A 12,251-nucleotide genomic window follows, 5' to 3' on the forward strand; every position below is an offset into this window, starting at 1 on the left:
TCTTTTCCAACGAGTCAGCCCTTCGCATCAGGTGGCCAAAGTATTGGAGTTTCAGCTTCAGAATCAGTCTGAAAAAGAACAGATAGATGAATATAACTGACTCACTTTGCTCTACAGCTGAAACTATCACATTATTAATCAGTTATACTCCAATATAAAATAAAAATTTAAAAAATTGACCAAAAATTAAATAGACTAAAAACAAAAAACTCCCAGCAAGTTCAGTCAGCCACAGCTGCCAATATCTGACTCACTGGGCAGCAACCCATCAAGTCCATCAGGTGCCTGAGACACTGGCCTTCCCTCCTGATGACCGACAGGGTCAGGCTCATTTCTGAGCCCGCGTAACCGCTCTCCCCAGATCCCACCAGCACACCACCCCCTCAAGAACAGGCTAGGATAGATGGAGTTAAACAACCATGACTCATTTTAATGCTGCACTTTGACAGACTAGAGGAGGACCAGGCCAAGTTCCTGGGAAGCCACAATGCTAAAGTCGATTATAAATAAACGTATTCCTTTTACACACTCAGGAAGTTTAAGCAACTAAAAGCAAGCATCTGTGCACTAATTTAAACCACTTTAATGAATAGCTGGGCACGTGTGTGGTGGGAAGATGTTATGTAAGCAAAAGACTGCTGTGAACTTGCAGGGAAACACTGCCAAAATTTCGAGAGAAAAAGGGACGAAGGGTGATTGCTGTTATTGGGCAGGGGCCACTTGAGGAGAGAAAGCGGTATTCCAAACTTTCTGAGCCCCACTTGCAGCTCTATTTAAACTTTTCTCCAGATGGCTAGTGGTAAAGAATCCTCCTGCCAATGCAGGAGAAATGGGGTTCGAACCCTGGGATGGGAAGAACCCCTGGAGGAGGGCATGGCAACCCACTCCAATATTGTTGCTTGGAGAAGCTCATGGACAGAGGAGCCCGGAAGGTACAGTCCACGGGGGTCACAAAAAAGTCAGACACAACTTAGTGACTAAACAACAACTTTTTTCTCACTTGCCCAGAACTTCTGCCCCGCTTGCCTCGCCAACCCCATTCTCACCTTCATGCATTCCTCAGGAGATGTTTTCGGAGTAAACTTAAATCCTAATTTGCAACAAAACACAAAGAAAATACAAGTCACAGAATTCATGGATCATGACAGTTCAATCTAGAAAAAATGAGCTCAAGGTAAATTTAATAAATGAAATATGTCCTTAGTCACGAGTCTAAGGACTTGATCAGAAGTGGAAGGCTGGCTTGAAGGTGAGCATCACAGAGTAAACACACTGGAAAAACACATTTGTCTCAATGGTCTTCTCGCCACTTTGGCTGTTGATATTCTTGTTAAAATTTAACTTTCCCAGCGGCAGCATTAGAGATAGGAGACAGGGAGTTTCCAGGTTCTCAAGTGGATGCCGAGACCTAGTTAATTTCTTCCCTGCCGTCAAAGGATCTGACTCTCTTACGAACGGGAACACAAAATGCCCCAGAACCATCATGAACCAGCCGACGCTGAAGTTTTCCACACAGAGGATGTGTGCTGCTGCTAAGTCACTTCAGTCGTGCGACCCCATAGACGGCAGCCCACCAGGCTCCCCCGTCCCTGGGATTCTCCAGGCAAGAACACTGGAGTGGGTTCCCATTTCCTTCTCCAACACATGAAAGTGAAAAGTGAAAGTGAACTCGCTCAGTCGTGTCTGACTGTTAGCGATCCCATGGACTGCAGCCCACCAGGCTCCTCCACCCATGGGATTTTCCAGGCAAGAGTCCTGGAGTGGGCTGCCACTGCCTTCTCCGCAGAGGATGTGTAGCAGTAGACTACTTCCTGTCTGTATGTGCTTTTTCTTTTCCCATAGGTGTACAGTGTTTCTGTAGGGTACATGTTACACTTCACCGGTTCTGATTTCCTGGCAGTAAGGAAGGTATACCGAAAACCAGGTGTTTGAATGTTTTTATGGATACTTTGTCAGCTACATTTCTCCAGCTTTGACCAAAAGGGAAGAGATCTGAAGTTGCTTCTAGGGATGTTGTATTTTTTTGAAAGACCAAGTAGCATTCACTAAGGGAAAAGCTCATGTCCTTCATTAAAGTGCACTTTTGCTTGAATCATGATATTGAAAAGAAGACAAACTCAGGCCGTCCCGTATAGAGAAGCAGGCACCCTCCATCTGTGTGTGTTTAGAAAAGGCTGCTGAAAACACTGCATGGGGACCCAGCGCCAAGTAACGATGAACTGGACTATGTGTGTGTGAGCCACTTAGTCATGTTCGACTCTGCAACCCCCCAGGCTCCTCTGTCCATGGTGATTCTCCAGGTAAGAAGAGTGGAGTGGGTTGCCATTTCCTTCTCCAGAGATCTTCCCAACCTAAGGACTGAACCCTCATCTCCTGCCCTGGCAGGTGGATTCTTTACCACTGAGCTACCTGGGAAGCCCATGGACTAGATTAGGGGTTGGGAAAGTGAAAGTCGCTCAGTCGTGTCCAACTCTTTGTGACCCCGTGACTATACGGTCCATGGAATTCTCCAGGCCAGAATACTGGAGTGGGCAGCCTCTCCCTTCTCCAGGGGAATCTTCCCAACCCAGGGACTGAACCCAGGTCTCCTGCACTGCAGGCAGATTCTTCACCAGCTGAGCCACAAGGGATTGGGAAACCACGGCCTAATGGCCAAATCTGGCACACTGGATTTGTATAGCCCTAGGGCTAATGATAGCTTTTACATTTTGAAATGGCTGGGAAAAAATCAAATCAAAAGTAGAGAATTTTGTAACTTGTGAAAATTACATAAAATTCAAATTTCAGTGTCCATCTCTCAGGTTTAATTGGAAGCCAGAGGCGCTCATTTTTGTGCCTTCTATGGCCACTTTTGTGCTGTAACAGCAGAGCCAAATAGTTTTAGAGACAACAGGCAAAGGCTAAAATATTTACAATTTGGCTCTTCACAGAAAAAAAAAAATAGTCTGGGCGATCTCTGAGGCTCCTTTCACCTCCAAATTCCTAGGAATTTTACTTCCTTAGATAAGCGAGAATCCTCCGTCAAAGACAATGTACAGAACACACATTAGCCTGATAGTATAACGACCCCAGAAGAACTGTTTGTTTGGGGCTCTCAACATTTCCCAAGACACACGTAAAATGATACCCACTGACTCAGAACACACCATCACTTTCCCAGATATTAATCACTTTTAAAGGCAGGCTCTTGGTTCTAGAAGCAGTATTTATGATTTTTAGCAATTTTACTCTATTAACAGGTTTAATAGACCATCTGAAAAATTACCAAGTAGAAAGAAAATTAAAAAAAAAAAAAAAAACAACTCCTCCAGGAATTCATCCCATAAAATATTTATTAATAAAGTAAAATGATTTTCCCCTGCCTTTGGTTATTAAGAGGTTTGATGGAGTATCTTGTTGACACCAATTGCCAACAATGGTTTTACATTATTCAGTCATGAGATAACAGGTAGAGATGCATATAAGCAATCAAACAGGCAGACAGATGATTGATGACAGATATCCACGGATACAGATATAAATATGGAAAAGACCATACCTTATGGCCATTTAATTACAAATCTTGGTTTTGCTAGCATTTGGAAAGTTACTGGCACACATTTTGCCTTATTTCTTATAAGTGAACAATACACAAATAAATTCACTTGAGATTCATAATTCACAATGCTGGTAACGAATACAGTGCTTGCTGAGGACTAAGAGGAAAACAAGAACTAACTTGGTGGGGAAGAAAAACAATATCTACTTTGAAAAGCTCTTCTCAACTTAACAGTCCCTCTTGCTTGAAAAATAAGACGTTTTGATAACGACAGTATAAGAAGCCTATGATTTGCACAGTAAATCGTATTTGTGGTTTAAATTTCATCCCAAGACTGGGATTATGGCTGAGAAACGATACTAAGTATCTTTATAAAGCATGTGAGTTTTCATAGGGAAAATAAGAAAATGTTTTATCAGATCTAGGCAGACAGGCTGATGTTATAACATTTATAACAACAGTAATTACCTGCACTTAGTACCATATGGCCACGGAGATCTGAACACCAAACAGAATGAAAGCCAAGCCATAGCACATGGCAAACTTACAAAGTAATCTGGAGAAGTAGCAGGTGATACAGTTTATGATTTCAACACAAAAACAATTACTTCTTCTCAGATATCAAGGTAAAGCCAGAAATTTAAAAGATACAATCAAGAAGGGGATGAATGGTTTTATTACTACACCATCCACTACTTCAAGATTAAAATAATCCCAGAGTTCTGAAATGTCATCAGTTAAGAACTATACAATTTCTTTCAGTCCTTTTTTTAATGTAGAAAATCACTTTGTAATAAGATCTCTACACAAGGTAAAAAAGCACAAAACAGACCCCCCAAAAAGCACAAAAATAGATAATATATATATCTTTTTACAACAAATTAAGATGTGCCTGGGAAATACTGAGATCAAGGACTAATGTTTGGGTCCAGGTTGGCTTCCTTTTACAAGAACTGTTGTTCTTTGCATCTCCCCTAAACCCTTAGATGCTTATTAGAAACCAGCCCAGGTAACGGGGAGAGAACAGCAATTCTGATCTTATACCAAAATAAAAAAAAGAAGTAATAATAACAAAATAATAAAAACACTTCATCCGTTTACAAAATTCTTTTGACAGCCATACCTCAAGGGCACTTAAAGGCTTATAGATGTCAAGGAGCCGTATCTCCAGGGACTGCTCTTTCCCATCATAAATCAATCATAAACCAGGATAAACAAATCTAGACACGCTAATTCGGAGAAAGATGTTTTCACAGTTTGGGGGCAAATGAAGCCATCCAACAGAACCGTGCCATAAGCAACACCAACAGGCACAGACTTCCAGGCTAGAATCCTTCCCAAGCCCACAGCGCCCGCTCACCCCCGTCAGGTCCAGGCCCCAGCCACCCTCTGAGTTACACGGTCACCGCTGGGTACATCTTTTGTTCACTGTTAGTGTGAGGGAAGGGAGCCTGGAGCTGCCTGTAGCCCGTCTGCAGCCCATCCAGGAACGGGGGCACCGGGGTCAGGGGCACTGAGTCTGGCTGCACGGGGTACCCCACGAAGGGGGGATGGAGGTACTGCCCCTGATGGGGCACGATCTGGGTGGCCTGCTGGCAGTTGAGCACGGAGAAGTTTGTGGGCATGTTCACGTACACGTTGTTCATGGTGCCCTCGGGCAGGCAACAGTTGGTCTGGGACCTGGTTGGGGGTGCCCGGGCCCCCGAGTTGGCGCTGGAGCTGGAGCTGGCGGCTGTGCTGGACTGGCGGGAGGAGGAGCCCCGCGAGGTGCTGGCGCTCGGGATCATGGGGATGGTCTCCACCAGGCGGGGCCCTCCCGGGGCCCGGCTCAACTGCGGCTCCTGCTTGGGCCGGAGGCATCTGCAGCAGCAGGCAGCCACGAGGGACCCCAAGACGATGAAGGCGACAAACACTGATCCGACGATGAGGAAGGGCACGTAGATGGGGACTGAAGAAAAGGAGAGAGATATACCATGATGACTTCCTGGAAGGAGGCAGTAAAAATCTGATGACTTCCTGGAAGGATGCAGTAAAAATCGGTGATGGGCGGCAGAGGTGAATAAATGAGCCACACCAGTACCCAGAATCTTGGGACCACGGCCGGGCTGGTGTGCGCACTTGTCAGCAGCACACAGCACAGGAAGCACCGTCCTTTATCAAGAGCTTAGGAAAAGGGGGTGAGGAATAGGACCTGCCTGCAGACTCGGGGGGTTGGCTCCCAAAGCAAAGCTGTTAACGCTGACAGCTAGACTCACCAATCGCAACACTCTTTGAGGCAGATATCCAATTTAGCAAAAATATGAGTTGTGCAGATTGAGTTTATTCTAAAATTCCTACAGTAACTGCACTGCCCACATTTCAGTTGGCCCTAAAGTTTGTGTGGTCTGCACAGAAATGAGTCGATAGTATTTCAAAGTTTTTTCTTTTCCCCAGAAAGTTATTCACATTCCTTGCAAACTTCTTTGACCAGTTTTTCACAGGTTCTTGTTTCACAGGCAAATAAATAAAAAATCTAGGTCACATCCTAGTCACAACCATTTCCAAAAAGAGTTTGTAAGGCACAAAGGTCAAAGAAGGGTTTTAAGGGAAAAAAGCCCTCCCATACACACTTGCCAAGCTGAAGGCTGGTAACTGGGAGATGGGCCTGCATGGGGGGCGGTGGGGAGGGAGCAGGGGAGCTGTCCAGACAATGGGTCAGCATGAAACAAGGTACCCAGGAGGACAAGCATCTCCAGGGGCGCCAAGAAGGGCCTAGGCAGGACCAGGTGGTGGAGGAGGAGTCACAGGCCTGGCTTAGGACACTGATTATGTGTGGAGAACCTCAGGGAAAGCCATAGGACATACAGCAGTGGGCATTGCACCTAGCCAGTAAGATTTATTCCAGAAAATAAAACTGTCAACAGAAACATAAACACTTTCCTAAAATCAGTAGTGAGCTCCATTTAAAAAACTATTTTACTTACAAAGATCTTGGTGGGTGCTGTGGACCTAGCACTATGGGGTTTCAGAAGCTGGACACAGTGGCTTGATGGGGACCGAGAACCAGGAGGGAAGGGTCTGTGGACCCCACCCTACATGACCAAGAGCCCATGTCTTTTGAGGTGTTCCTTCCTATTTCCCTGACTATCTGATTGGGCATGAGGACAAGGACTGGGCCCACTGGTCTCAGCCAGTACACAGTCCAGGAAGATGGGCAGCTCCCCAGCACCCGAGGGCAGAGACTCAAAACACCCTCTTATTCTAACTGTCCACTAGGGCAGCGGCTGTCCTAACAGCACTGATATTTCTGGAGTTAGTGTTTCTAGGACACAGAATCACACAGAGCCACAGAGAAAAGATGGCTTGTCAGTAAAACATACTTTATTAAGCATGTAACCAAAGGCTGATGATGGAAGATAACATTTTCTAAATTAACATACCAGCCTTATATGTTATTGAGAAGTAAAGGAATTAACAGTTAAGAAAAAGTACCCCAAACATTATAGTGTAACTAACTGAAAGCAGTCTAAGTCCACATAATGAGTTTTGGGGAGAAATAACTGTTCTCTTTCCAGGATTTTAATCAGAAGCCTAAATAACTATGCAGGGCAGAGAAGGCAGTGCTCCTGGAAGCCCCAGAGACTGCTTGATTAGACACCCTGTCCTTCTGGACTGCAGAAGTGCAGGATTTTTAGGAAAACAGATCCAAAAGTGCAGCTCAGAAGGCATCCGCTCACACGACAGGATGGTGAGAAGCCGGCTGCCCACCGACTTGTCCGCAGTCACTGCGGAGTCTGGGAGGCCATCTACAGCCAACTCGGCAGGCCCCAGGAGCCGTGTGCCCTTGGCTCCTCCCTCCAGCTCCAGGTCTGCTCTGTGGCCATACACCCAGCTGCACTGGGCTTGCCTTCCAGGACAGCTCCTCGACTGGAGTCACCCTCCCTTCTCTTCTGAGTCAAGGCAGAGATCGGGAAGGGTGGCTAACAGAAATGTGCGACTGAAGGACACCAAGAGGAGCTGCCTCTCACAAGCCCAGCCAGTTCTGGGAAGAGTGACCAACAGAGCGGAGCTCAGGCAGCTGGAACCCAGGGGGCCCGGGGTGCAAAGTCCTCTCCTTCTCAATACCTGCCGAAGAAACAGAGGAGATGCTGCTCCGGGCTACGGGTGCCCTTCCACCTCCATCGGACCATGTCCTCCCTCCCTGGACACATTCTGGATATGTCTTCGAGGTAGGAAGGGGTCTTGGAGGCTGGTGACAAGCAGAGGAAGTGAAACCTATCAAATGCTTTCAGGCGTATATTTTTCCAACTCTAACTTGGGCAATTTGAAAAACTAAAATAAAAAAATCAAAGCCATAAAGAGCAAGACTGGCAGCGCTCTGATGTCACACTCACCAGGTCTGACATGGTAAGGAGACCCGGCCTGGGAAGCCGTGTCTTAGGGAGAGCTAGACTCTCCCAGGGTCTGGGGGCGCCGCGTCACCATCACCCCGGGGAAGGCCCTGGAGCTGTCTTCCCTCTGGGGAGCCCTCGAGTGCCCCCGCCAGGACAGGACCCTTTCCCGGGACTTATACTCATGGAGACAGGAGACACGGGGAGGGGCACAGAGACCCCTGGGGAGGAGGAACGTGGGGCTGTCTGTGGCCAACCCTGGCTTGCATGTTACGATCTTGTTTGTTTCCGGAAAAATCCAAGCCAAGCCACTCTCTAGCTGACAGATGGGGCAACTGAGGCCCAGGGCACTGAACCGGTGTCCGGTTCCGCACACATTAAAGGCTGGGCCAGAGTGCAGACACCGGCCCCCGCCCATCACATCCCGCCCCCCACCCCCACCCCGCCCAGTCCAGACCCCAGGCCGGCAATAGCAGGCTCATAACTCCCTCCTCTTCTCCAGGCTCGAGGTGCACGCCGGCGAGCCAGCGCTCCTTCCGCCCCTTCCGGCTCTCCCTGCCCCGCCCGGCCCGCGTACCTGCAGAGCCGTCGGGGCCGTCTTTGTCCGCGCGGCCGGGCTCGCCGGCGCCCTGCTGGCGGTCGTTGTCGCAGCCGCCCTGGTCCAGGCGCGCGTCGGCGCTGGAGCAGCAGTAGCGCAGCGCGCAGCTGCCGCAGCAGATGGTGGCGTCGCCGCCGTCGAAGCGCTCGGGGCACTGGAAGCCGAGGCGCCAGACGCCCTGCGCGTCCAGCCAGCCGTGGCAGTACTCGCCGCTGGCCAGCGCCCCGGCCGCCAGCAGCGCGGCCAGGAGCAGCCGCAGGAGCGAAGCGGCATCCGGGGAGGCGGCGGCCGGGTGGCGGCCGGCCCACATGGCACCACCCTGGGCGCGGGCGGCGCGTCTTCCGAGGGCGCAGAACCGACTCCGGCGCCCTGGTCCCCGCGGTGCCGAGGCCGGGTCCTCTTCGCCGAGTGTCCGGTCCGCGGGTCACCGCCCCCGCCGCGACGTCCGGGACCTAAGCCATGCCCCCCTCGGCCGGCGGCGCGGTCCGAGCAGAGGCAGCCTTGGACTCGTGGGCACTCGCCGACCGACCTCTCCGGGTTACGAGTCAGAGGGACCCCGGGGCTGCCGTCGCGCAGCCCCCGGAGGCTTCACCCGCGACGGGACCCTGCCCGTGCATCCCCAAGGGGACGATCACTCTAGCCGGACCTCCAGTGGGCGTCCCCGGAGCCAGGGTGCTCCGCAGAGTTTAAGCCCCGGGGTCCCGAGTGCGTCTCCTTGCCTTTATACCCTGAGCGGGCGGTGAGAAGAGCCCAGGAAGCCGGGCAGAGGGCGTAGGGCCCCAGGCAGCAAGTGCAGCGGTCGGCCGCGCCCAGCCTTCTGCGCTCCGAGCTCGGTCCGCATGGCTCCGGCCGCGCCGCCCGGGCAGCGCACCTCCCCACCACCCGGCCACAGCCCCCACGATCCGCTCCGCGGCCGGACGGTCGGTCCTCCAGGCGCTCGCGTGCGTCCGGGACGTAGAGGGTGCGGCGCGCCCCGCCGCGGTCCCGGGAGCCGGCCGGGCTGGCGGTGGCAGCGGCTGCTGCTGGGCGCGGATCCAGGCAGGCGGCTCGCCCCGCTCCTCTCCTCTGCTCTCCCGTCGCGGCTAGCTCTGTCCGGCGCTCCTTCTCCCGGGGCGGTGCGCCCTCGTGGGGGGCGGGGGGCGGTGGGTAGGGGGCGCGCACAGCCGGGGGCCTCCCACGGAAGTCTTGACCCCCCGGGGCTGCGGGCGACGCGGAGCTCAGGGACCCGGCGCGGGCGCGCGCGGCTCCGACTCTGGGGCCCGGCGGCAGCGCTGCGCTCTTAAGAGGGGCGGGCGCCGCGGACGCGCATGCGCGCTGGACCACCGCCCCCTGCTCCGGCCTCCCCGGCCGCCGGCCCTTCACCTTCGGACTCCGGCAGTCGCGGGCGGTGGGCTGCCGGCTGGAACGCGGGCGGGAGACCCGGGCCGGAGCTGACACAGTAACAGCAGTCCTGGCAATAAGGACAAACTAAACGTGTTTCTGCAGGTCTTAGGCATTCACAGTTCGGTTTGATTCTCAAAACTTCCCGAAGAAGGATAACTGCGCTCCACTTGGCAGACCCTGAAGTTGTCGCTCAGAAGCACTGCCCCACTTAGTTCCAGGCCCCTGCTGTCCAGGCCTCGGCCAGCCACGCACGGACCGGGTGCCCCGCGGTGGGCTCGGACCTCTACTAGGTGGGATGGAGAATGCCGGAATGGGTCCTCCTTCCCGATGATTTGTGTCGCTTCTTGTCTTTCTAAATTTGGGCTGAGCGATTTATTGGATCCAGGCAGAAAGGTTCCTGGGCCCCCCATTTGGCCCCGGCGATGTAGACAGCTGTGGGAGGAAGCAAACAAGGCTCCCGACGGACCCGCAGCGCGGCTTTGAGGAGGAGAAATTGATAGTTGCTGACCTGCGGAAGCCGCAGCGACAGGTGCTGATGCTATTAAAGACGCCACGATTATTTTTAAAGGATCTGATGACCCAGCCAACAAGGTCTGCTAGTCTACAACCTGAAATCTAGGCCTCATCTGACCAGAAGAACCCTGCACTGTGCTGGCCTTAGTTTCCTGATCTGAAAAGTGGAGCACAGGACCTGCAGGGGTTTCCCAGGTAGCTCTAGGGGTAAGGAACCTGCCTGCCAATGCAGGAGACATAAAAGACACGGGTTCAATCCCTGGATCGGGAAGATCCCTTGGAGGAGGGCATGGCAACCCACTCTAGTATTCTTGCCTGGAGAATCCCAGGGACAGAGGAACCTGGCGGGCTACAGTCCATGGAGTCGCAAAGAGTCAAAGACAACGGAGCAACTTAGCACACACACACGACCTGCAGAGGTCCCTTCCAAGTCCATGACGGTGGAACACAAGGCAGTTTTATTCACAGCAAAGACACTGCTGTTCAGCACTGCCTGGCACTTGTGTCAGCTGGGTCACCTGTCCAACTCAAGTAGGGTGGCTACGCTGCCACCCACCACACAGAATCAAAGGAAAAAACCTACCCTACACCGTGGAAACAAACATCTTACTCTTCAGTAAACCTCTCTCCAAACACTGCACTTTACTTCATTGCACTGTGGGGAGGGGTGTATTTTTAGCTTCAGAAAATTGTGCATTTAAATGCACCAGCCAGGAACTTTTCTAAACCAAGTAAATTAATAAAATTTTAATATCAAATTATTTGTTCCACAACTACATGCTAAGCAGTCATGATGTGATGTACTGTGCTCTGGGTTGGGTACTACGGGTTCTCCAAAAAGCCAGACATCCTGGCCATTTCCTCCAAACAGAGCTGAAAGTCAATGGAAATTGGACAGAGACACAAAGAACTGACTAAGCAAAGACGGTATTATAAAGCTGAGTGGTGATGTCCAGAGTCAGTTTAAGCACATAACCTGGGGGTGAGGAGGTGGGTGGGAGGGTCAAAAGAATCATCAGAGCAATGGCATTAGTCCAGATGAAGCGGAGGGAAGACTCAGGTGTTAAGATTGGGTCTTTTTCTTAGGAGATACTATGAGCAAACGTTTATTGAGTGCTTCCTCTATGCTGGACACAGGGCTGAGTTTTGCCTGAGTAATCCTTACAGCAACCCCACAAAGAAGGCATAATGACTTGCCCCACTTTACCAGTGAAGATAGCTCGCTCAATCCTTACAAACAGAAAGTGATAGTTTCCTGGACTCCAAAGCCTGCCCACCATGCTGCTGGTCACCAGGCTCCACTACAGAAAGCCTGGAATGAACTTCAGAGTCTACACCAATCACCAGATGGTTAGGCAGCATTGTTTTCCTATGGCACCATAAAATAACTAGGGTGGTGTTCAAAGGCTTAATACTTTACCTTACTTTTTGTCTTGGGGCTAAAAAATGCAAGGGAACTGTCCGTTTCTTCAGACAGCACCTATGTCATAGCTTCCTTCCACTATGCATTTATCCACTTCTCCAAAACACCCACCATTTGTCAGAGTTTACTAATGAAGAAAGCAGTGTTGGTCGTTTTCATATGGAAATTGATTTATGACCTGGTAATACCTGAGCCTAAACAAAAGAAGTTTTTCCCAAACAGTTCACAATTTAGCCCACAACCAGCAGACTTGGAAGTGCAAAGCTTTGAGCAAATTCATCCTTTTTTTTCCCACTGCTGTGTTCGTGTATTCCCTAAGAGTGAAGGAGTGGCCTCTCCTGTGGTTACTCAATGCGGTGGTTGACTGTCTTCAGTGTTCATAGAGACTTTATATCACTCTGTTCCTCCCTCTGACTTGATTTTACT

At 50.9% G+C, this 12,251-nt stretch overlaps 1 protein-coding gene across 2 annotated transcripts; it reads right to left on the reverse strand.

Annotated features, from left to right (window-relative positions):
* SHISA2 (shisa family member 2) lies at window positions 3,311-8,974 on the reverse strand. 2 transcript variants are annotated; one of them, XM_018056569.1, is made up of 3 exons: window positions 8,486-8,818; window positions 7,643-7,766; window positions 3,311-5,486 (listed from the first exon to the last, which is right to left on the reverse strand). In XM_018056569.1, the coding sequence occupies exons 1-3, from the start codon at window positions 8,777-8,779 to the stop codon at window positions 4,933-4,935; spliced, it is 972 nt and encodes a 323-aa protein (XP_017912058.1). In that variant the 5' UTR covers window positions 8,780-8,818; the 3' UTR covers window positions 3,311-4,932. The 2 variants fall into 2 exon arrangements, with proteins under 2 accessions (XP_017912058.1, XP_017912059.1); XM_018056570.1 differs by lacking the exon at window positions 7,643-7,766 and having other exon boundaries at window positions 8,486-8,974.

This window comes from Capra hircus, chromosome 12 (genome assembly GCF_001704415.2).
Source record: "Capra hircus breed San Clemente chromosome 12, ASM170441v1, whole genome shotgun sequence".
Classification (NCBI taxonomy): domain Eukaryota; kingdom Metazoa; phylum Chordata; class Mammalia; order Artiodactyla; family Bovidae; genus Capra; species Capra hircus.